At 45.1% G+C, this 25,218-nt stretch overlaps 1 protein-coding gene and 1 long non-coding RNA gene across 5 annotated transcripts in view; one reads left to right on the plus strand and one right to left on the minus strand.

Annotated features, from left to right (window-relative positions):
* PIWIL3 (piwi like RNA-mediated gene silencing 3) overlaps positions 1-21,633 on the minus strand; it is a 43,418-nt gene extending 21,785 nt beyond the window's left edge. For all 3 annotated transcript variants that reach the window (XM_051835466.3, XM_089323491.1, XM_089323490.1), the window contains exons 1-11: positions 21,494-21,633; positions 20,982-21,097; positions 17,584-18,166; positions 13,690-13,812; positions 12,236-12,450; positions 11,220-11,338; positions 10,197-10,277; positions 9,041-9,238; positions 6,289-6,400; positions 543-669; positions 214-331 (exon numbers count right to left, since the gene is read on the minus strand). In XM_051835466.3, the coding sequence (XP_051691426.2) occupies positions 214-331; positions 543-669; positions 6,289-6,400; positions 9,041-9,238; positions 10,197-10,277; positions 11,220-11,338; positions 12,236-12,450; positions 13,690-13,812; positions 17,584-18,166; positions 20,982-21,059 (1,754 nt within the window). In that variant the 5' untranslated portion in view covers positions 21,060-21,097; positions 21,494-21,633. The remainder of the gene's footprint in view (positions 1-213; positions 332-542; positions 670-6,288; positions 6,401-9,040; positions 9,239-10,196; positions 10,278-11,219; positions 11,339-12,235; positions 12,451-13,689; positions 13,813-17,583; positions 18,167-20,981; positions 21,098-21,493) is intronic.
* LOC149119858 (uncharacterized) lies at positions 20,700-24,530 on the plus strand. Of its 2 annotated transcripts, XR_016227433.1 has the most exons (5): positions 20,700-20,810; positions 21,474-21,817; positions 22,426-22,513; positions 23,197-23,408; positions 24,188-24,530. It is a non-coding gene; the product is annotated as an uncharacterized LOC149119858 (long non-coding RNA). The 2 variants fall into 2 exon arrangements; XR_016227432.1 differs by lacking the exon at positions 24,188-24,530 and having other exon boundaries at positions 20,701-20,810; positions 23,197-23,754.
* The last annotated feature ends 688 nt before the right edge of the window (positions 24,531-25,218 follow it).

Here is a 25,218-nt window from a genome sequence, read left to right on the forward strand (position 1 = left end):
GATTGGGAATGGAGCCAAAACTTGAATGCAGGCACTCTGATATAGGATGCAGGCACCCCAAGTAGTATCTGAACTTCTGAGCCAAATGCCAGTCCCTGCAACTGTCATTTTCTAATGGAAGAATCTGAGGTACCATAGGACATACATAGGTCTCACTGTGTGTGCAATATTATACACATGCAGATAAACTAAAAAAAAAAAATCAGCACTCACTGTTGTACAGCTTTGATGAATTCTTTCAGTTCATTCTGTCTTCTTTGTGGACCCAAACGTGTATGTAAGGCCAAGTCCCTCATGATTCTTGAGTTTTTACGCATTGGATCTGTTAGACCTTTAAACAAATTCCAAAAGATACAGCTGCGCCAATAATAAGTCTGCATTAGAGAAGACTGAACTATGGTATCTAGTTGACCATCATCAACCCAGAGAATACAACTGTGGGTCACACAGAGTTCTTTCCATAGCTCATTCTTCTCCATCATAATTACATCTGAATTTCAAGAGAAGTTGTCTTCTATAGAGACCACATAAATCAGCAATACCTGTGAGGTAGCACAGCTCAGGGACCAGCAGTATAGGCTCACGTGGTATATCCTGCTGGCCCTTTTTCCATTTTCCTTGGCTGCTCAACAGTGGCTGATTTAAGTCAGTGATACATTCTCTGTAACGCTGCTCAAGAGAAGGAAGACCAGCAAGACTATCAGCAAAACCATAGTAATGTCACATAAATACGGACAAAAGCACCCATTCTGGGTCATATGGAGGCCCTGAGGCATGCTGATGATATTGTCTCCCCTAGCCTAAGAATGCATTATAAATACTTTTAATTCTGATGTCCCAGAGATATCTTCATTTTTTTTCTTATAAGCATGCATGATCAAAGAGTAGGACTTCCACAAAATATTGCACTGGAGCCATTGTGTTACTTAACAATAACAAAAACTTTTGTATATGTAGGAGTAAGAGACTCTCAAAGTAGTTCTTACCATTCTTACCATGGTTGCAACAGCCAGGGCTGGTTCAGGGCAAAGCAAGGAGCCTAGAATTCTATCCAGGTCTCCCATGTGGATGGCAGAGGCCTCAAGGAATTGGGCCATCTTCTGCTTTTCCAGATGCATTAGCAGGGAGCTAGAACTGCCAGGATGCAAACTGGTGCTCCTATAGGATGTCAGCATAGCAGGTGGTGGCTCAACAACGCTGGACACCTTATTGAAAACTTTTGACAGGATCCCCTTCCATAATGGAGGATGGCAAGACCTCTTTTTAATATTGCCATTACAGATCGATCCACAATATTCCTCCTATATTATCTCCCCTCACCTTAGTGTTCATTTCTAGTAAGAAAAGTCATTTTTTTTTAAAATTTTTTGACAGGCAGAGTGGACAGTGAGAGGGAGACAGAAAGGTCTTCCTTTTGCCGTTGGTTCACCCTCCAATGGCCGCCCCGGCCGGCGCACAGCGCTGATCCAAAGGCAGGAGCCAGGTACTTATCCTGGTCTCCCATGGGGTGCAGGGCCCAAGCACTTGGGCCATCCTCCACTGCACTCCCTGGCCACAGCAGAGAGCTGGCCTGGAAGAAGGGCAACCGGGACAGAATCCGGTGCCCTGACCAGGACTAGAACCCCATGTGCCGGCGCCGCTAGGCGGAGGATTAGCCTATTGAGCCGCAGCACCAGCTGGAAAAGTCATTTTCAAAGACATCATGGAGAGAAATTTCTACACTTACAGTGTAATTCTTGAGCAATTCAGTGCCTTTTCTTCTCCAATATGAAGTGGTGACTCTTTAAAGATCCTTCTATGTTGCTTGTTAAATGGTCCAGCCAGTGGTAACTTGGTCACATGAATTCTGGCATCATGTTGTCTTTTAAACATCAGAGAACTTCTGATCCATTGTCCATGGCTCTGTTATCTTGAGCCAGACTACTATGTTCAGTTAGTGTTATATTGTTTCAGATTATGTGTATTTTCCCTTAAGGTGGTCTGCAGTTACTGAAGAGGTATCTAGGACTTATCCCCATATCCCCATCTTTCAGCCTTCTCATGGTAAGAGCTTGGACAGATATTTCTCTATGTGGTAGAATCACAGCAACATTGTCCAGGACTCACCACCACTCCTACCACCCTGTCTGTCAAAGCCTTTGGTTGTGATATTCTTCCTTTAGGGGTCTCTGTAAGTCATACTTCTCATTTTTACAGTCTTCACACAATACCCTATAAGGCCCCTTACAACATCAACTTCCAAGAGGAAAAAAAATCAGTTCTGTTGTTTCTATTTGATCATTAGACTTCTTTTGAAGTCCAGGTTCAAATTTCTCATGACCCATGGCATGAATTCAGCAACTTTTCTAGATCTCATGACAACCCTACATGTGAACTATTGCCTCTTATTAGACTGAATTCCCACTAGAGCAGCTCTGAATAATTATTTCAAGTCTTACAGCAGAATATTCATTTTATTCAAGTGTATTTGCAGAGACAATTTTTTTTTTTTTTTTTTTTTTTTTTACACCCAAGACCCTTACCTGTGAACACACACCAGGAAAACAGTTTGCCTCATTATGCCAAATTCTTCCCAACCCCACTGCTCTGGGTTGCTAACATGCACGAATGAACTATTACACCCTATATGTGAACAACTAATATGCACCAGGCATGGCTTGAGGCATGAGAGATATTACAAAGAACAAAAACAATGCTGTTCTATCCCTCTTGAAACTCATTATCTATTGGGGAGAGGAGCAATAAAATAATCACCCAAACATGTGGTTACAAATTGGGATATACGTGATGAAAGAGCAAATATATAACAAAGTAATATTAATTGACCTCAAGCATGTCTGGGATGGTTGATAGGTTGGAGTCTGTATGTGTGTGTTGAGGGTTGGGAACTGTTTGGATATCCACAATAGCTCTACTGATTCAATAATCCTTGAGACAGAATTTATGGAACATACAAATATCATCCCAGGTATAAGAATCAGCACACATAAATTTAGGAGGTGGTGGTCCTTACCTTGTTTGCATCCCAAGCTTGTATTTCAAGGCAAGCCACAATCAATCACTTGTCCAAAATATCACTAATTCCTATCTACTCTATGCCTTCATCAAACTAGGTTGACAGATCTCTAACCCTGGTAAACCCAACTGTGTATTCCATGCCTGAAACCGACCACTAAATCCTCCTAACCAGTTCCATGGTTAGTCTTTACCACAATTTAAAATGGGTACGTTGGCCGGTGCCGCGGCTCACTAGGCTAATCCTCCGCCTTGCAGCGCCGGCACACGGGGTTCTAGTCCCGGTTGGGGCACAGGATTCTGTCCTGGTTGCCCTTCTTCCAGGCCAGCTCTCTGCTGTGGCCAGGGAGTGCAGTGGAGGATGGCCCAAGTACTTGGGCCCTGCACCCCATGGGCGACCAGGAGAAGTACCTGGCTCCTGGCTTCGGATCAGCGCGGTGCGTCGGCTACAGCGCGCCGGCCGGGGCGGCCATTGGAGGGTGAACCAACGGCAAAAGGAAGACCTTTCTCTCTGTCTCTCTCTCTCACTGTCCACTCTGCCTGTCAAAAAAAAAAAAAAAAAAAAAGGGTACTTTATTAAAATTCTCTGGTATGTTTCCTCTCCCATTCAAAAAACCCACTATTTTTAAGATTTTTTAAAAAATTTATTTGACAGAGTTACAGACAGTGAGAGAGAGAGAAAGGTCTTCCTTTCGTTGGTTCACTCCCCAAATGGCTGCAGTGGCTGGAGCTGCGCCGATCCAAAGCCAGGAGCCAGGTGCCTCCTCCTGGTCTTCCATGGGGGTGCAGGAGCCCAAGCACTTGGGGCATCCTGCACTGCCTTCCTGGGCCACAGCAGAGAGCTGGACTGGAAGAGGAGCAACTGGGACTAGAACCGGTGCCCATATGGGATGCTGGCACCACAGGCAGAGGATTAACCTAGTGTGCCATGGCGCCCGCCCCACAAACCTACTATCTTACACTTTCTCCTCTCAAATATCCTTTATGCTCCTGCCCTCCTCCCACCAAGTCAGCCTTGCTTCATACTGAGAAACAGGAGACTTCAGACAGGAGCTCCCTCACCTTGCACCTGCCATTGATCTGCCTCCCTGGAGGCATGCTCTTTATTAGCCCTCTCAATAATACAGGGCAGAGGACTGCTCCAGAGGAAGGATTTATAGTCTCCTAATTGAGCTGAATTTTAGCCTCTTCTCACTTTGGGATTATTGCTCCCACCATTAACCCAATAGAATCTCTTTGCATTCTGTGTTACTAATTTCTCACTCTATTAGATGATTTTCTGCCAGGATACAGGCAGGTTAGAGTTTTCAGTAACCTTTAAAGGTCTTCTCAGCAGGAGGTGGCTTCTCAAAGTGGAAAGAAGCCATCTCCTGCTGGAGCCCCGTCTTGACTGCCCTTCCCAACGATGCCGCTTTTCAACATGAAGCAACCATAGAGATCATCGCTCAATCCCCCTAACAGATGTTAGGGTCCATACTTCTTGAGAGGGGCATTTGAGGAGTCAGATGGGTTAATAGGCAGTCAGGATGGTTCCAGTGGAATTTGGGGTATAGAGGGCTTGCTTCCCCCCAAAAGGTTATCTTTAACAAGATCAAAATGTCTGCACTCCTTCCTAAGGAATTTCCAAATTTGTCATGAGAATAGCAAAGGAATGTGACTCCTGGGCTCACAGTTTATTGTGAAAACAAGTTACCTAACCCACCCTTCTGGATGGCTTTTTTGTTTTATTGGGAGCAAGCCAGACAGGATACAGGATTGTAAATCAGGTCTTTTGTTGGGTTGGCCCCCACCTTATACTGACAGTTTCTTCCCCACTATTGTACTTAGAAACCTCACTACCACCAGCCCTTTGGGTTTTGCCTTTCTAGGAGCCCTCCCCCTCCCCCCCATGCCACTCTGGCTGGAGTTCACTGACTCATAAATCTTGCTTATTCCATCTCCTACAGCATACATATCTTTTCTTTTTGTAGAAAATCTTGCTTTGATTTTTCTTTAGTAATTCTCACCTGGACAATCCTCACTATGACCTGACAAACAAAGTGCATTTGCTTCTTTATCAGCCCTCATATTAAGACTGAAGTGTCCAAGAATTTGGAGATTTGGATATTAACACATGATTGTTATCATTTTAGATTGTATTGTGCATTTTTATTCTTTGAGGCCCAAGCTCTATGAGTTAAGACTTCTAGATAATATTTTCATATCTAAAGTGTTAGGAAACTGGCACAGTTTTAGCCAGGTGGCCACATGGCCCAATCTCTGTGGTCAAGCTCCACCCCCATCCTAATGGGATTCGCTGCTCCTGCTTCCCTGCCCGCCCTCAGGCAAAGTTTTAAAAGGGCCTGAACACATGCTCTCTTGGCCCTTCTCCCCTGCATTCTCTTGGTTCCTCTCTCTAGCCTCCTTTCCTGCCCTCTCGGTTCTTCTCTCTTGGCTTCTCTCTGCTCTCTTGGCTACTCTCCTCCTCTCACTCTCTTCTCTCTCTTCTTACTAGCTCCTCTCCTCTCTGTTTCTCTCTTATACTCTTTCTCTTTCCCTTCGCTGCCCCTTCACTCCAGTCTGTTGGGTGTTCCCCAATAAACCCTTTCCCTTATTCTGGTGTTCGGTGTGTTTTGTGACCGCTAACATTAATTTCTACCTAAGCATTCATCTATACATTTAAAACTAGTATAATCACTTCCAAGACTGACAGAATAGACAGAAGAGGCTATGCTATTTATGTGACACTACCCTATATATAACATTTAAATACACAGACAATAGCATTATTTTCCTTTTGGGGATTTAGCTCTACTTTTATTCCTCATTATGTTTATTATATGTCCACACAGAACACAGACACACACACACACACACACATACACACACACACCTATTCAACTATTCAAATTCAACTTCAGAGAAACCTATATAAATGACATGAAAGGGGCTGGCACTGTGGGGTATCAGGTTAAGCACCTGCCTGTGACACCATCATCCCATATGGGTGCCATTGAGTTCTGGCTGCTCCACTTCCAATCCAGCTCCTTGCTAACATGCCTGAGAAAGCATCGGAAGATGGCCCTAGTGCTTGGGTCCTTGCACCCATGTGGGGGATCTAGAAGAAGCTCCTGGCTTTGAATTGGTCCTGCTCTGGCTTTTGCAGCCATTTGGGGAGTGAATCTGTGGATGGAAGACCTTTCTCTGTAACTCTGCCTCTCAAGCAAATAAATCCTTAAAGAAAAATGACATGAAAAATTTTACAGTTTATATGTAAGAAATAAAATTTCATACCTCCATGTAGTAATCTACAAAGGTGACTACACTGCCATCTGCTCTCTTAAATGTATCTTCAGGATATTGATCCCAATTAATGTTATCAATTCTGTAGGTTCTGTTGTTGTATCTGTGGAATAATTGTAACACATGACATTATTCCAGACTTAATCATTGTATGGAACCATGTAGGAAATAAGACATTGAAAACACTACAGGTAACTGCAAGACACATCAGATTTAGTAAGACAGAAATCATGTACCATATAACTCACTGATTTATCTGAACAATCCATTGAGTTTCAGTATATACAAAGTTGTACAAATATAAGTTTTAGAACACTTGCATCACCCAAAGAAGAAATATTGCCATAAGCAGTCACTCCCTATTTCTGCCCTAATTATCCAGCCCTCAGGCAGCCACAATTCTGCCTCTATACATTTGTTTACTCTTGTACTTCATATAAATTGAGCTACACACCATGTGATCTTTCCTGATGGCTTCTTCCATTTAGCATAGTATTTTCAAAGTTCTTCCATGCTGTACTATGTGTCAGTATTTCATTCCTTTTTATTTCCAAGTAATATTCTGTTGTGTGGATACACTAAATTTCATATATTCACTTGCTAGTTGATAGGTATACCATTGTTTATACTTTCAGTGATTATGAATAACATTAGGAGCACCCATGTCCTAATTTTGGTGGACAAATGTTTTCATTTCCCTTGGGTATAAAACTAGCGCGGAACTTCTGGATCACTTGGTCATGCTATGTTTTTTGAAGCAACTATGTTGTTTTTTACTTCCATCAGCAGTATAAGTAGGTTGGCTCTGATTTTTCCACATCCACACTGATACTTGTTAGCAAATGTTTGCTTTCGCTGTCCTAGTGAGTCTAAGGGGACATCTCATTGTAGTTGTTATTTGCCTCTTCCTTGGGGGTGGCCTAACGATGTTCAATAGTTTTTTGTGTGCTTATTTGTCATTAGTACATTTTCTTTGGAGATTGTCTATTCCTTTGCTTTTCCCATTTTAAGAACTGAGTTGTCTTAAAAACTCAAATTTTCAACGTTTTCACCATCAAAAAATGTTCAACACTTGCTAATCCATAGCAAAACATCACCTGGAACTCCATAGATATGTATAATTTGTATGTGTCTTAAGAGCTTAAAAACAAAAATCAGGTTATTTGTTGCATTGTACATGTGTCATGTATTTTAGATGTAACCTGTGACAGAAGACATTTGTAAATCACCTATTTGTCAGCTGTGTTTATTTCCTTCAACATTGTACTTTGAACAAAAGTTTAATACAGAAAAGTCCCATTTATCTTTTTATTTTGTTATTGTTTACACTTTTTATGTCCCATCTAAGAAGGTTTTGCCTAAAGTTAAGAAGATTTATTCCTGGGGATGGCATTTTGGCACAGCGTGTTAAGTCTCTGCAGTGTTGGCATCCCATATGGGCACCAGTTTGAGTTCTGGCTACTCCACTTTTGATCCAGTTCCCTGCTAATGTGCCCAGGAAGGCAGTGGAAGGTGACTCATGTGGGAGACCTGCAAGAAGCTCCTGGCTCTTGGCTTCAGCTCCTGGAGAGTGAACTAGTGGATGGAAGCTATCTCTCTCTTTCAAATAAATAAATTAATCTTTTTTAAAAGTTTGTATAAAATATTTACTCCTATTTTTCCCCCTAAGAAAATTATACTTTTAGCTCTTACACTTAGGTCTATTTTGAGTTCATTCTTGAGTTAAATTTGAGTTACCACTGTGTGTTGTGTGTGAAGAAGGGGAACGTGGATACTCAGTTGTCCTAGCAATATCTTGAAATGATTCTTCTTTCCCCTGTTAGAACTGTCTTGACACCCTTGTCAAAAGTCAGACTGTTGGGTGTGAGGGTTAACTGTGGGTTCTTAACTATATCCCATAGGTCTATATGTAGCTTAAAGGTAGCTTAATACCTGTAGCACCCTGTTTAATAATTATGGAATTGTCACAAGTTTTGAAGTTGGGCAATATAAGTCACTTTTTTTTTTTTTTTTTTTTTTTTTACAGGCAGAGTGGACAGGGAGAGAGAGAGAGACAGAGAGAAAGGTCTTTCTTTTGCCGTTGGTTCACCCTCCAATGGCCGCCGCGGCCAGCGCATTGCGGCCAGTGCACCACGCTGATCCGAAGGCAGGAGCCAGGTGCTTCTCTTGGTCTCCCATGGGGTACAGGGCCCAAGGACTTGGGCCAACCTCCACTGCACTCCCGGGCCACAGCAGAGAGCTGGCCTGGAAGAGGGGCAACCAGGACAGAATCCGGTGCCCCGACCGGGACTAGAACCCGGTGTGCCGGCGCTGCAAGGCGGAGGATTAGCCTATTGAGCCGTGGCACCGGCCAGTCACTTGTTCTTAAAGTTAATTTTCTTATTGAGTTAATATCTTTAAGGTAGAAGGGAAGTTCAAAATAAAACTGCCTTTAAATTGAAAGTTGCTGATGGATCACAAAACAGCTAGATATGTACAACAAACAGAAAAAGGAAAGGAATTCTGTTATGTGCAATTAAGGGTTCAGAGCAAAGAGATTCTAAGGATAGCATCAGGCACTGTAAGGACAACATCATCTGTACATATTCTGCCAAGTTGCATGACCAGGCGAGGAAAGTGTCCAATGATCATGCTGTGTTTATACTCTTTCTACTCCCAAACTTCAGCATTTAACTGTTAGAAAACCATAGGCCCATCTGTTGTGGGAAGGTCAAAGTGGTTGCTTTTTGAAAATCAGACTTACTTTGTGATTATAATTGATCCAATTAGTTCTTCCTCCACTCTCTTCTTCCAATCTCCATATTGGGTGTTTTCATAGATCCTTACTATTATATCGTAAGCAGTTTCCATTCGGATCAGTTTGTGACTCACATCAGCACAGAGGGTAAGGCTGTTTTCGTATTGCAGAATAGACGTAATATAGCCAGGCCAGATTTCCATCCTGCAAACAGTAAGTGACATGATGATCTTCAAGTCCAAGTTTGCAACATGAAGCCAAGCTTTTCAGGGCCTGAGCTCTAAGACAAATACTTAGCAGTCATTTGCTCCCAATTCCTTTTTAGTAAGGACTGGCCTTTTTGAAGGATCTCCAAATAAAGATTGACCAGATGTGCTACTTAAAAGTAATACATCATCTTTGTTAGACCATTTTTATTATCACTTATAGGCTTAGCTCTCCATCTGTATACATAAAATATAGAACTTTTACAATTAGCTTCTTTATGTGTCAATAAGGAATATAAACACATACAAATCAGCTTAATTGCTATGATTGAGGTATTTTCAAGGAAAAATTTGTCACCCAGGTTTTAGGGTTCCTGTGATGTTTGCAGAACCAAATACTTTAAAATTTTAGCATAAATCATGAACCATAAACAGGAAACTTTTCACTGCATTTTTTTTTAAATTTTTTGACAGGCAGAGTGGACAGTGAAAGAGAGACAGAGAGAAAGGTCTTCCTTTGCCGTTGGTTCACCCTCCAATGGCCACCGCGGCTGGCGCACCACGCTGATCCGAAGGCAGGAGCCAGGTGCTTCTCCTGGTCTCCCATGGGGTGCAGGGCCCAAGCACTTGGGCCATCCTCCACTGCACAGCCAGGCCACAGCAGAGAGCTGGCCTGGAAGAGGGGCAACCGGGACAGAATCTGGCGCCCCGACCGGGACTAGAACCCGGTGTGCCAGCGCCGCAAGGCGGAGGATTAGCCTAGTGAGCCGTGGCGCCGGCCATTTTCACTGCATTTTAAATTTACATTAAACTGAAAACTTAATTGCTAATGATTGGTGGGTACCACTAAAAAGGCCATCCCTTATAAATCATACCACTTCCCACGAGAGTAACTTTCTCAAAAGAATTATATGGTCAAGTCTATAGAATACAAGATTTCTCCACTTTATACACACTTATGTTCATGGAACTCCATTGCTTTCTTGTTGTTGTAATAGTTGCGACCAATTTGCTTCAAATTCATCAACTTCAGAACTCTAGAAATTGAAAGAACAAGTTTTGTTGGAAATACACTCATTATTAAGCAGTTGGTAACACATAAGAATTCATTAGGAAAAACAAGCTGTCTATGGGTTTGTTAATTTATCAATTAACACAAAATAACAGATAAGTAAATTACATTATGAGGTAGATAGTTTCATTTGATCTCAGTGCTTCTGTCTCCTCATAACAAAAATATCATGTAGATGTCATCTAAATGCCCTTCATTCTGAGAACTGATCACAACATCTTTCACACAGTGTATCCCAAGTTTTAATCTTCAGCATTTGTTCATCACAGTGAGTATGGAATAGAAAACAATTGTGGGCCGGTGTGGTGGCATAGCGGGTAGAGCTGCCGCCTACAGTATTGGCATCCCATATCTGTGCTAGTTCAAGTCCTGGCTGCTCCAATTATGATCCAGTGCTCTGCTATGGTCTGGGAAAGCAGTGGAAGATGGCCCAAGTTATTGGGCCCCTGAACCCACGTGGGAGACCCAGAAGAAGCTCCTGGTTTCAGATCAGCACAGCTCTGGCCGTTGTGGCCAACTGGGGAGTGAACCAGAGGACAGAAGACCTCTCTCTCTCTCTGCCTCTCCCTTCTCTCTATGTAATTCTTTCAAATTAATTAATTAATTAATTAATTTTAAAAAAGGAAAGAAATGTATTTGCACTAGAGAGGAAATATGCATAGACTCCTTCTCAACGGGTACCAGACATGGGAAATAGGGACAGGCAGGGATCAAGTACAGATCAGGGATAAGCTACTGAACTTGCACATTCTGCTTGAGTCTCCAGTATCATTTCATCTCAAAAACCCTTCACTCTCTCAATACCTGGCACTGGCAACGACAAAAACCCTAGAAGTCAATTGACCTCAAAACTGAGACACAGGAATCCACAACTCAATCCCACAGAAAAGAAATCCAATGAACACACCTTCGAAAGAGGATGTTGAAATAGCGTATGCATTCGGGGTGGCTGGGTCGGAGTTCCTTGGAAAATCGCAGTGTAATCTGTATAACTTTATCATCCTCATTTCGGCCGAACATCTTGTCCTTGAGGTACACAACAGCAAACAAGTGTCCAGATGCTCCTCTCAGAAAGCTCATTTCTACATACTACATGGCACAACCGTCTTTCCCCGAGACACAAGCATACAGAAAATGTGTTCCACAAAAATGAAGCATCAGAGTTTAATACTGAAAACATCCTAAATTCCTATAAATTGACTATAGAAAATTTATTGGAGAAAATAAGACCTATGAAAGTGATGGGAATTTGGGGGGCGGGGAGCTGAAGTTTTGAAGGAAATACTAAATTATTCAAAATTTTGTTACTAGCTTTTTTTGGTCATTTGGTGCTTAAACTTCACTTAAATGCCATGGAAGTACTAAAAACTGAGGCATTATTGAGTATCAGTGAAGATGAAACATGCATATGGCCTTTGTCACAAGTGACATGGCCAAGAGGGCCTAAGGATATCTTTATGAACCAATGTAGACAAAGTTTTATTTTGAAAAACAGAAGTGGAGGCCAGTGCCGCGGCTCAACAGGCTAATCCTCCGCCTTGCAGCGCCAGCACACCGGGTTCTAGTCCCGGTCGGGGCACCAGATTCTGTCCTGGTTGCTCTTCTTCCAGGCCAGCTCTCTGCTGTGGCCCAGAAAGGCGGTGGAGGATGGCGCAAGTGCTTGGGCCCTGCACCCCATGGGAGACCAGGAGAAGTACCTGGCTCCTGCCATTGGATCAGTGCGGTGCGCTGGCCACAGCATGCCAGCCATGGCAGCCATTGGAGGGTGAACCAACGGCAAAAGGAAGACCCTTCTCTCTGTCTCTCTCTCTCACTATCCACTCTGCCTGTCAAAAACAAAACAAAACAAAACAAAAAAAACAAACAAAAAACACAGAAGTGGAAATGGGAAAGGAAGGCAAAGGTCCAATAGCAATACTTAACCACATTTTCTACTTTTCTGGGTAATATTAACGAGTTTCCATCCAACAGAAAGTAATTCCCAAGTTCTGACTTGTTTTGAAGAAGTAAATCCGTACGAAGGGCAGTATCTTCTACTTCTGGGTTGAAGTCCACGTTGTATACATAAGCATTCCACTGGGGCCGGGACGTCACCCGGAAATGGTTGGCCATAAGCTTTACCTTTGTACCTTCTGAACCTGGAAGATTGAGCCACATGGCAATAATCAAAGAAGATGACCCACTGAACCAAGGAATTCAGATGCTGCTCTTGTGACAGCGGCAGTTAGCTGCACCAAGGACATAAACAAAACAGTGAATATTTGTCTTTATCTGGTGTCCAGAATGTCACACCAGCAATTTTCAAAGTGCAAGCCCACAAGGATAAAGTTTGAGTAAGATTAAAATATTTAACAATGGGGCCAGCACTGTGGCAGAGTGGGTAAAGCTGCTGCCTATAATGCTGGCATCCCATATGTGCGCCAGTTCAAGACCTGGCTGCTCTACTTCCAATCCAGCTCTCTGCTATGGCCTGGAGGAGCGGTGGAAGATGGCCCAAGTCCTTGGGACCCTACACCCACGTGGGAAACCCAGAGGAAGTTCCTGGCTTCAGATTGGCACAGCTCCGACCGTTGTGGCCAACTGGGGAGTGAACCAGTGGATAGAAGGCGTCTCCCTCTCTCCTTCTGCCTCTCCTTCTCTCTCTGTGTAACTGACTTTCAAGTAAAATAAATCTTTTAAAAATATTTAACAATAAAAATAAGGCAAGAACAAAACTTCTGCTCCTTCCAGAAGGGAATTCAGTGAGCTACCATGTGTAACAATATTTAATTAAAAAAAAAAAAATCTTGGGGCTGGCACTGTGGTGCAGCGGGTTAACACCTTGGCCTGAAGCGCCGGCATCCCATATGGGCACCAGTTCAAAACCTGTCTGTTCCAATTCTGATCCAGCTATCTAATATGGCCTAGGAAAACAGCAGAAAATGGCCCAAGTCCTTGGACCCCTGTACCCGTGTGGGAGACCCGGAAAAAGCTCCTGGCTCCTGACTTCAGATGAGCACAGCTCTGGCTGTTGCAGCCAATTGGGGAGTGAACCATCCGATGGAAGACCTCTCTCTCTCTGCCTCTGTTCTCTGTGAAACTCTGACTTTCAAATAAACAAATTATTTAAAAAAAAAATCAACACAACCAAAGAATCAGTCATTTTACTTAAAGGGCTATAAAAGGAAAAGAATACAGAATTCATTCAAGACTTTGCCAGAATTGTCATTTCTGCACAAGTAAATGCTATTACAAGTATGTGTGTGGTGAGGAGGTGCCTCCACTTAACACTGATGATAGGAAGCTTTAGAGAGTCTGTTACACACAGAATTTCTGTTTCTAACCCAACACTTACAGCCAACAGCTCTATAAAACTAAATTGTTACAGGCCAGCTTACCTATTTTTGATGTTTTAACGTGTTCCATGTTCTGCCTGGTATTTACCACATGGTCTTCAAAGAGTCCGCCAGTCCTCGGCGTCACTGATAATGTCTGCAATTTAGCCGAAAGCTCAGCTTCTCCTAGGGATGAAGAAAGGTAAAAGGCAGAGATTTACTCAGTGAAAAGGGAAATGTAATTAAAAAAAGACATTAGCAACCCCCAGTTACTCCAAGAGGTAAGGTTGAAAAGATGACATCACAGGATCTGAGTGACATCATCTCAATGGGTTGCCATTAAAGCCTTTTTATCAAGTCCCCAGTCTACGCCCGTGGTTGCCTTGGCATTCCAAATATTTCTCTCTCTTTTTAAAGAATTATTTGAAAGTTACAGAGAGAGGGAGAGACAGGTCTTCCACCTGTTAGTTCCCTCTCCAAATGGCCACAACAGCTGGAGCTGTGCTGATCCAAAGTCGGGAGCCAGGAGCTTCTTTCTGGTCTCCCATATGGGTGCAGGGGCCCAAGCACTTGGGCCATCTTCTGTTGCTATCCCAGGCCACAGCCTGGATTGGAAGAAGGGCAGCAGGGGCTTGAACTGGAGCCCATATGGGATGCCAACACTGCAGGCTGGGGCTTTAACCCACTGCACCACAGCGCTGGCCCCTATTCCATCTATTTCTGTTAAGGCGTTTGCTCTGTTTCATCAGGTACTTGCTCACAGGCCAACATTCTAGAAATCTAGGTTCTGGCTCTCCATCTTCCAATCAGCCCACTCCTTGGCACTACACTGCCTTTAGTGGCCATCAGGAAGTGACCGGTGAAATGGGCTTTTGATACGAAATGATCTATTTTTTCTATTAGTAGTAATTGCAATTTTACTAAATTTTAAGATTTAAATAGATTTAGGTGGTTCTACAAAGTCAGCATTTGAATAACACTGCAAAGCAGTTTTTCAGTGAGAAGCGGTATTGCAAAACCAAGACTATATACACGTTCTCTGTAAGTCCTATATCTGAATGGTCAAGAGAGGCCATGTCTTGGGTTACAAATTTTTTTTTTTTACAGGCAGAGTGGACAGTGAGAGAGACAGAAAGGTCTTCCTTTACTGTTGGTTCACCCTCCAATGGCCACTGCAGCCGGTGCACCGCGCTGATCCGAAGGCAGGAGCCAGGTGCTTCTCCTGGTCTCCCATGGGGTGCAGGGCCCAAGCACTTGGGCCATCCTCCACTGCACTCCCAGACCACAGCAGAGAGCTGGACAGGAAGAGGGGCAACTGGGACAGAATCCAGCACCCCGACCGAGACTAGAACCTGGTGTGCCGGCACCGCAAGTGGAGGAATTAGCCTATTGAGCCATAGCGCCAGCCCAAAAATTGTTTTCTTAAAAATGGTAATTCTGGAAACCATTATGCCTAGTTTATGATACTCTTACAAGAGTCTCAATTTTTATAATTGAAAAATTATTTAACTATATTTTATTCATAGAAGTCAGTGATTTTTAACAAACTCTCAACTAATTCCTGACAAATGTAGCAATCAAACACATTAAAATTCATTTATTGACATTTGCAACATCACATGTACTATACAGTTAATCCCAATGCCTCAGAGGTATCATCAGTTAACAAAAAAAGGAGTACTTCAAAAAGTTTATGGACAAGTAGAATTAAGGGAGAACTTTTGGATGGGCCTGTGTTGTGGCATAGTGGGTAAAGCCACTGCCTGTGATACTGGCATCCCATATGGGTGCCAGTTTATATGCTAGTTGCTCCACTTCTGACCCAGCTCCCTGCTAACAGCCTGGGAAAAAGCAGTGGAAAATGGTCCAAGTGTTTGGGTCCTTGCCTCCCATGTGCTTCTGGTTTCAGCCTGGCCCAGCACTGGCTTTTTGCTGCCCTCAGGTTGGAGGGGTGAATCAAAGGATGGAAGATTTCCCTGTCTCTGTGGTGCCAGCATCCCATATGAGCACCGGATCATGTCTCGTCTGCTCTTATTCTGATCCAGTTCTTTGCTGTGGCCTGGGAAAGCGGTAGACCCAGAAGAAGCTCCTGGTTTCGATCTGCTCAGGTTCAGCTGTTGTGGCCATTGGAGAGTGAACCAGCAGATGGAAGATCTGTCTCTCCCTCTCTCATTCTACCTCTCAAATAAGTAAAATATTTTAAAAGGAATTTTTCAAAAATATATTTTGGTGCAAAATATTTTTGAAATCCAGAGCAGACTCTTATCCTACTGGTTAAGTTGCCTGCATACTTCATGGGAATACCTGGTATGATTCCCAGCTCCAACTTCTGACTCAAACTTCCTGCTAATGCAGACCCTGGGAGGCAGCAGGGGAGGGGCTCAAGTAGTTGGATTCCTGCTACATTCACAGGAGACCTGGACTAGGCATTTGGGGAGAAAACCAGCAGATGAGATCTGTCACCCTGTCAGTGCTTCTTATAAAATTCAATTTTTGAAATCTGCATCATTTTAAGATTTATTTATTTGAAAGTTAGAGTTACACAGAGAAAAGGAGAGAGAGAGAGAGGTCAGTCTTCCATCTACTGGTTCACTCCCCAGTTGGCCGCAATGGCTGGAGCTGTGCCGATCCAAAGCCAGGAGCCAGGAGCTTCTTCCCGGTCTCCCACATGGGTGCAGGGCCCAGGGTCTTCAGTCATCTTCTACTGCTTTCCCAGGCCATCGTAGAGAGCTGGATCAGAAGTGGAGCAGCTGGGATATGAACCCACGCCCATATGAAATGCCAGCACTGCAGGTGGAGGCTTTACCCGATATGCCACAGTGCCAACCCCTGCATCGTTTTCATAATATACATCTCCATGAACTTTAAGACCCTTGTATGTATGAATTTATTTTTGGCACCAAAGCAAACTTAAAATTCTCCCTTCTATGAACTTTTTAAATTACCCTCCTCTATATTTTAAGTACTCAAATGTATAGCTTCATTTTAAGGGTTCTGGATTCTGTATTGTTCTAACATTTACCTGTTTTTTTTTTTTTTTCATGTTTACAGTTTGACCCCTCAGAAGCTATTTTTGCTATAAGAAGTGGATAATCAGTTCTGGATATTTTATCACATTAGCTTTGGATATTTTAATCACAAGTTCTTGGCAAATGACAATTCACAAGCCTGTGTGCTCACTTGTACCAGTGTAATGCGGGTCACTTGTGACCTGTGAAGGATGGGACATTGCGGGTGAAACACCCAGAAGGTCAAGGAGTTGTCTGAACTTGCAAATACAGCAATTTAAGAAGTCAAGGAGGAGGCTCGTACTGGTGCTGTGGCATAACAGGTTAAGCCACCGCCTGCAGTGCCGGCATCCTATATGGGCGCTGGTTTGAGTCTCGGCTGCTCCACTTCTGAGCCAGTTCTCTGCTATGGCCTGGGAAAGCACTAGAAGATGGCCCAAGTCCTTGGGCCCCTGCACCTGCATGGGAGACCTGGAGGAAGCTCCTGGCTTCAGGTCAGCCCAGCTCTGGCTGTTGCAGCTATCTGAGGAGTAAGCCAGCGGATGGAAGACCTCTCTTTCTCTCTCTGTGTCTGCCTACTGTAACTGTGCCTTACAAATAAAAATAAATAAATCTTAAAAAAAAAAAAAAGCAGCAGCAAAGAAAAGATGTCCCTAGAATTCCTAGTTAACTGAACTATTTTAGACAAATATTTTGTAAAATTTTGAAAAGCAATTCTATCGAGTTGCCTTATGAAAAACCATCTTTGTCCTAAGCTTTTATGTTTAAGGCCAAACACTGACAGCCTGATAATTCACTGAAGGACAGGACAAAGTCACAGCTGTAAATTCCCCATTCTGCCAAACCTCATGGGAATTTGAGGCTGTGTGTCCACAACTTTCTATCGTTAGAAGGCACCTGCTGCATTAAGCATCCCCTAACCCTCATCTTACCCCCATTCCCCACTCACCTGGAGATGGGACTCCTCCTTCTGCTCCTTTTTGTTGCTCACGTGCAGCCGGCAGGCCTCTCTCCCACGCGGCCCCTGGGCTTCTCCCGCGCACAGCTGCTCTGCCTCTCGAGCGTGCAGCTGCGGGGCCTCTAGTGCGCGCACGGCCTGGGCCTCTGGCACGTGCACGGCCTGGGCCTCTGGCACGCGCATGGCCTGGGCCTCTCTCCCATGCAGCCCCTGGGCCTCTCTCATGCGCAGGGCCTGGGCCTCTCTCCCAGGCAGCCCCTGGGCCTCTCTCATGCGCAGGGCCTGGGCCTCTCTCCCATGCAGCCCCTGGGCGTCTCTCAGGCGCAGGCCCTGGGCCTCTCTCCCATGCAGGCCCTGGGCCTCTCTCCCATGCAGGCCCTGGGCCTCTCTCCCATGCAGCCCCTGGGCCTCTCTCCCATGCAGCCCCTGGGCCTCTCTCCCATGCAGCCCCTGGGCCTCTCTCCCATGCAGCCCCTGGGTGTCTCTCAGGCGCAGGCCCTGGGCCTCTCTCCCATGCAGCCCCTCTCTCTCGTGTGGCTGCTGGGCCTCCCTCTGGTTGTAGCTGACGTCCAGACTGGAATTGAACAGATAGTTGGGTCTGTACATTTTCAGAGATGAAACTAAAGATTAGTGCTTTCTATATGTTCATTCATCACTCCAATGGCATTATCAGGGCATAAAGCCAGAGACCTTCTTTAGAAGAGCTCACATTCCAGTGACAGGAAATAAATTTTATAAACAATTCATAGTACCTTGCATGTTAATTGCTAGAGAAATGAAGAAAGCATGACACACAATGAGGAGGATCAGGAGTTACCAGGAAGGTAAGGTATGAATGGGTGGGTTGCACTGATTAACAGGAACAAAGGAGAGCCTCAGCACAAGGTGACATTGAACCAAAGAGTCAAAGGTGGGGGATGGATTAGCAAAGTGACACAAGCCATGCATGGGGGAAAGCAATGAGTTGCTCAGGTAGGATAATTCAAGGAAGAACGAGGAGGCCTGTAGTTGGAAGAAGGCAAGTGAGGGGAGACTTTGGAGGAGCAGCCAGCAAGAGGAAGGTGGCCTTCTGTCTGATCCCATGAGGGTGGGAGTCCTCCCATGGGTTGGAAACAGGAGCTACTTGATTTATCTGGTACTGCTCTTATTAAAAAAAAAAAAAAGAAAGAAAAAGAAAAGGTTTACTTGAAAGGCAGAGTTACAGAAAGAGGGGGAGAGGCAGAAGCAGAGAGACATCAATCTGCTGGTTCATTCCCCAGATAGTCACAATGGCCAGGGGCGGCATCAGGCCAAAGCCGCAAGCTCCAAACTCCATCCAGGTTGCCCATGTGTGTGGCAGGGGCCCAGGCACCGGGGTGCATCTTCTTCTGCTTTTCCAGGTACATCAGAACGGAGTTGGATGGGAAGTGGAGCAGACTGGGTGGCACCCCCATTGGATGCTGGCGTTGCAGGCAGTGGCTTGACTGCTACACCTTAATGCCAGCCCACCTGGTTCTGCCTCAGAGCACATTCTTGGGTGGGTTGGGGGGACAGGTAAGAGCAAAAACCAGGAAACCAGGAAGCCACTGCATGTCTGGCAAGGGTAGGCATGGTCTGGACCAGAAGGTCCAGGTAAGAAATTGCCAGCCCCTGGGTAGTTTTTGTTGGAAAAAGATAAAGCCGACAGTATTCCCTTGTTGTTTATACAGAAGTTACTGGTGAAGAGAGGAGTTTGAGATGAATCCAGAGACTGACCTAAGCAAGCAAAAGAAGGCAACTCCTTAGAAGGCAGTGGTGTTGGCATGCTGGGGAGGGAAACTGGGAGTGTGGGATGTTTGTGGACATCTGGGGGATCTGTGTAGTACATGAGGGTGTCTGGCTGGATATTTAGGCAGGAGGACCTGCTCACATCCCAGACAGCATTTGAAACCATGGCACCAGGTAATGGCACTGAGGGAGGGAGTGTACATGGGAAACCTGCAGGCTGGAGCCAGGGCAGAGCAAGAGGGCCAGGAGGGGAATCCAGCAGAGGAAAGAACGGATGTGGCCAGCAACGAAGCAGGTGTGCAACGCCACCACGTGGAGGCAGGTCATCAAGGAGGAGAGGGGGCTCTACGAGGCTAAGCACAAAGGACAGGGCAAGCTCAGAGAGATCAGAACCAACCTAAATTTGGGAAAGAGAAGCGAACAGGGAGCAGCTGCAGTAGAGTGGCGCCCAAGAGGCTGCCTGGAGAGAAAGGAGGGGACAAGAGCCAGTGCTCAGAGTGGACAGAAGACTCTGGCAGCCAGAAGCAAGCAAAGACAGACAAGCCAGGAGGGGAATGCAGTAGCTGTGAGGGAAATGGAATCAGGGATGGATTCCTGTGGAATGGGAGGAAACTCAGCGGGTGTGAATGCTGATGGGAATAATCTAGATAAGCAGACTCCTGCTGCCCAGGGAGAAGGGACGGACACTTGCAAGAGAGATGTTCCAGGATAAAGGAGCTGTTAAGAGGCCTGGGTGTAAGTGAAGATATTTCCTCTAGGCGGGCACAGAGCTAGTGCCCCTGGAGTCTCAGGGGATGGCAGGCTGGGCAGGTGCTTTCCCTCTCCCAGTTAAAGTCTCAGGATTAGGAGCAGGGAGGAGGGGTTGAGGTTTGAGGGCAGAAGCAAAGGAGAGAGGAGCAACAATCAGTAGGGAGATTGGGCTTGGATGATGACGTGTGACTGCCAGAAAGGACAGGGTCCCACTAGGGATTGGGAGGCAGGACCCCTTAGCATTGCTGGGGGTCTTCTATATGAATATGGATATTCAGCCACAGACAGCATTGACCCCAAGTTTTTAAACACTCCTGGAAATTCTATCTGCCTTGGACCATGCAAGTACAAGAGCATGTCAACAATTGTGTGGAAAGTGGAATTAATAGACATGTTTATTTTGGTGTCAGCATTTTTGAAATCCATGCATACTAGGGGTTTTCAACAAGTTCATGAAAATTGCATACCATTATTTTTAAAAAACTATGCATGGATTTTGAAAATATTTCACACACACACCTTTTAATTTCATTTTCTCCATGAACTTTGAGAACCCCATTTTACGTTCGTGAGGTAGATCATTTTGAAGTCAGTTTCAAAGAGGAGTCCCCAGCTGAAGGCAAGGAACGTAAAAACCATTGCAACCTGTTTGGGTTGCAAGCAGGTCTGAGTTTGCACACATGAAGCAAACAAGAGCAGGAAGCAGTTGAGAGTGTACCCAGGTGGGTAAGTGCTCCCCCTTGCCAACACCCATGGAATCTGATTTTCTTAGGAATTTTTACAAGCTCTCATTATGCAGGAGACGATCCTGCACCTAAATGACACTGGCTCAACAATGGGCTCCATAGGCCTATCTTTTGTGTACAGGAAGCAGTGAACATTACAGGACTCACTGCGGCAGGTGCCGTGGATTGGGGCCTTGTCTCAGAGAAGAGTCTGCCTTGGAAATTTCTCCTAGACCTGCCGGACATGGTGGTCCTGAAGATGGTGACCCTGAAGGCGGGAAGTCCTGAGAGAGCATGGTTAGATTAGACAAACTTCTGAAGTTCCATTCTCCCACCCCTCTTATTGCTGCTTCAATGGAAGCATCAGACTACTAACTACATGCTGCTCCAATCACACCGATTGAATAAGATGCAATGAGTAGGCAGAGAAGCAGCCCTGTAGTGAAACACAGGGGACCTGGGCAAAATATCCCTAAGGAGTTTACAAGTTTGTTAGCTGCAATTTTTCTCCCCGGATACAGACCCACAAGACACTACAGTTTACTGCGTTTGAAAGTCAGGGGAGTCACAGGTTCTCTCCTACCAGGCAGCCCCTAGACCCCCAGCTCCACCCCGCCACTCAGCGGGTCCTTTACTCATCTCATCTTCTTGGTCCTTCAGGAACCCCTCTCACAGCTCACCTGTCCTCCTCAGGGATCAGGCTGACCTCTGCACCGTGCACCCACACTCTGTGATGTCACCCAGCAACACCTGAGCACAGGTGTCCACAGAGCCAGAGATGCAGCACTCCTTTCTAGGAGGCAGAAGATCAAGGCCGAGCTCAGCTCCCAACACTTGCCAGGATGCAGCCCGGCTCTCCTGTGAGATGATGCCCGGCACACTCAGAACAGACGCAGGTGCCCGCCCACAGGCTCGGCCCAATTTGAGTTCGACGCTGTGAGCCCGGCCTCCTCTGGCGCCGCCTCCATCTCTGCCCCAAGGAGGCCGGCGCTGAGCTGCACCTGGTAAGCTCAGAGATGCTCCCAAGTCTTAGTGGAGTGGGATCGGGGAGGTGGAGGGGGAAGGTGACAGGGAGAGGGTGTTCAGACATTGATTTAGTTCCTCCAAGAGGCAGCATCCATGCTCCTGAAAACTGTTTGGGCTCATACATGAGTCTGAGGAAGAGGCCCATGGTGTCTGGGTAACTGTTAAAAGTGGGTCTTGGAAGGCAGCCTTGGATGGCTGTGGGTCATCGCTGTTGTCAGTGTGTGTACTGCTTTTAAATTCTTATCCATGGAGAGGAGAGTAACCCAGGAAGGAGGGTGTGGGAGGAAGAGGGGAGGAAGAGGAGAAAGATCTGGGGCACTGGGCAGGTGAGATGCTCCCAGACCTCACAGTGTCCGGCCTGGTCCTCAGGTGTAGCAGGTTCTCAGGAAAGGTTTCCTGAGCTTGCATTCATCACACCTGGATTGTTTGATTCCCGGCCTCCCTGGGCTACCTGGGGCACTCTCCAGCACATCTTCTTGAATGCCTTTGGAGAAAGCTGTCCAATTTTGCTTCCTACTGGTATTATAGGTCATATGGCAGATTCATCCCTGGGTATCATGTACTTTACTAATCTGCTTATTGTCAGTTTCTCATAGGTAGAACACAAGGGCCATGCTGGAAGGACCCTGGTCTGTTCTTTCACAGCTCTTAGACACAAGAGTGCTTGGCAAAGAGTAAGTGTTCAATTAATACCCAAAGAGCGAGTAAGTGAACAGTAGTGGTTACATTCAATAATGAATGCAAAAGGAAGTCAGTCTATGCAATAACTCTTATAAATAACTGCATATGCCACGCAGTTCTCATCATGATTGGTTCTGAAGGGATAAAATAAAGAAAAATGCTAGTTTTCCTGGGTCAAAAAGGAAAGAGGAGCAGTGGGAGGTGCAAAAATGGCAATTACAGCGATAAATGACTAAATATAATCTGAGTGTTCATTCATTAGACATATGTTGGAGATATATAGTCACATTTATTTATTTACAACTGCAATGGGAAAACACACTAACACAAACCTGAAGAAAGCCAGTTAATGGAAAAAAATCATAAAACTGGGGATGAAAAACACAGCAAAGTACAGAAAAGGTGGTTCTTAAAAAACAAAAACAAAAACAATGATAGGCAGACCATCCAGCAGCATAATGAAGTAGAAAAGAGGGCTCAGAGTTGAAAAGAGAATGAAGATACCACAAAGAAGTAAAACAGAAACAATTATCAGGGAGCTATTAGCACACCTCTGCCAACTAATAGAGAAACCTGGGTGAAATGAATGGTGTTCTACAAAAATAGGCTACAAAAGGGCCTACTCTGACCACCCAACATAAAACTGCACCTGTCACTCTCTCCCCTTTCTCACCAGGTGACCTGTCCATTAGTGGCAGGTGCCTATCCTGACTCATCAGAAGAGAGACTCCTTGTGCTGCACCCTCAGGACTCAGCAGAGTGACGGCCACCTCGTTGACTCCCAGGGATACTAGTAAATGAAAGAATAAAGGGCCAGGAAAGGAACGTTGTACAAACAACTCCAGTCCCAGAAGTTGCTCCAGGGAATGCTTCCTCATCAAGGATTGGGTAATTCTCATTGAACACATTTGCTTTTAAGGAAAGGCAGCTGAGGGACCAGCACTGTGGCATAGCGGGTAAAGCCGTCACCTGCAATGCCGGCATCCCATATGGGTACCAGTTTGAGTCCTGGGTGCTCCACTTCCAATCCAGCTCTCTGCTGTGGCCTGGGAAAGCAGGAAATGTACCGCATGAGAGACCTGGAAGAAGCTCCTGGCTCCTGGCTCCTGGCTTTGAATCTGTGAAGCTCCAGCCATTGTGGCCATTTAGGGAGTAAACCAGCAGGTGGAAGACCTCTCTCTCTCTCTCTCTCTCTCTCTGCCTCTCCTTCTCTCTCTGTGTAACTCTACCTTTCAAATAAATAAATAAATCTTTTTAAAAATGAGGACTGCAAAAATAATGAGCACCATGGGTCCTTTATGCTGGCTATGCATTGGCATCACCTGGGAGCTTGTAAAGAGCTACCAATTCCCGGTGCCAGCTCTGCAGAGTTCTTGCTTTAGCTGGCCCAAAGTGGAGTCCAGCCTCCTGGATTCATGAAACCTCACAGATGACTGATGCCAGATGAGTTAGAGCGCTGACAACCCTGAGAAGCACTGGTACAAACAGGATTCACACCTGCTGTTAGGTCCCAGTCAGAATACCTGTCTTGTTGCAAATTTCAACTCCAAATACATAATGTCTTCGTCGTATGCTTGGATCAACAGAAACTTGTTACTGTAGTATAGTCAAATTTATCATTTTCCTCTATGCTTTGTGCTTTTTGACTGCCTTAAATTTTTTTCTAGGACCAGTGTTGCAGCAAAGTGGGTAAAAGCTGCCGCCTGTGACGCCGGCATCCCATATGGTTGCCAGGTCAAATCCCAGCTGCTCCACTTCTGATCCAGCTCCCTGTTAATTGCCTGGGAAAAGCAGCAGAAGTTGGCTAAAGTGCTTGAGCCCCTGCACCCATACAGGAGATCCGAATGAAGCTCCTGGCTCCTAGTTCCTGGCTTCTGGCTTTGGCCGGGTCCAGCCCTCGCCATTTCAGCCATTTGTGGAGTGAATCAACAGATTGAAGATTCTCTGTCTCCTTCTTCCCTCCCTCCATCTCCCCCTATCTCTTCCTCTGTAACTCTGACGTTCAAATAAATAAATCTTTAAAAAAAAAAAAAACAGAAATGAAGATTCTCAGACTCTACTGAGTCCTGTTGAATTAAAATGTGATCGTTAATTTGATCCATAAGGAATTCAAGAACATGCTTGCATTGCTCTCTCTGTTTATCAGTTTTAGGCTTTTTCTATTCACACTGAAGTGCCCTGCCTTCCCATTACCGACATCAACTGTCAGAGTTCCCACTTTAGCGGTTACATAAATGCAATTCACAGCGGAGCCATCAGAGAGCCTCTGAGTGCTCTTCTCTGCTTCTGCAGTTTTTGGTTTTCCCTTGAAAACCCTAATTGTTCAAACTCTAAAATTTTCTTGGTAATAATTTTTCATTAAATCTCCAAATCTCTTTCAATACTTGTAGACACAATAAATGTTCAGCCAACTCCTCTCTCACTCTCTCCTGGAGCCTCTAATCTCCCACGTGGGAGGTAAATTTATTATGAACTTGCATTTTTTTTAAAAAAGGTTTATTTGAAAGGCAGAGTTAGAGAGATTTTTTGCATTCATTGGTTAATTCTCCAAATGAGTACAAAGGTGGGGGCTGGGTCTGGCCTCATCCACACGGGTGGCAGGGGCCCAAGCACTTGGGCCATCTTCGGCTGCTGTCCCAGGTGCATTAGCAGCTGGATTGGAAGTAGAGCAGCCAGGACTTGAACTGGCACCCATAGG

The sequence above is a fragment of the Oryctolagus cuniculus genome, chromosome 21, assembly GCF_051225735.1.
Source record: "Oryctolagus cuniculus isolate XC-2025 breed Fujian yellow rabbit chromosome 21, ASM5122573v1, whole genome shotgun sequence".
In the NCBI taxonomy this organism is placed as follows: Eukaryota; Metazoa; Chordata; class Mammalia; order Lagomorpha; family Leporidae; genus Oryctolagus; species Oryctolagus cuniculus.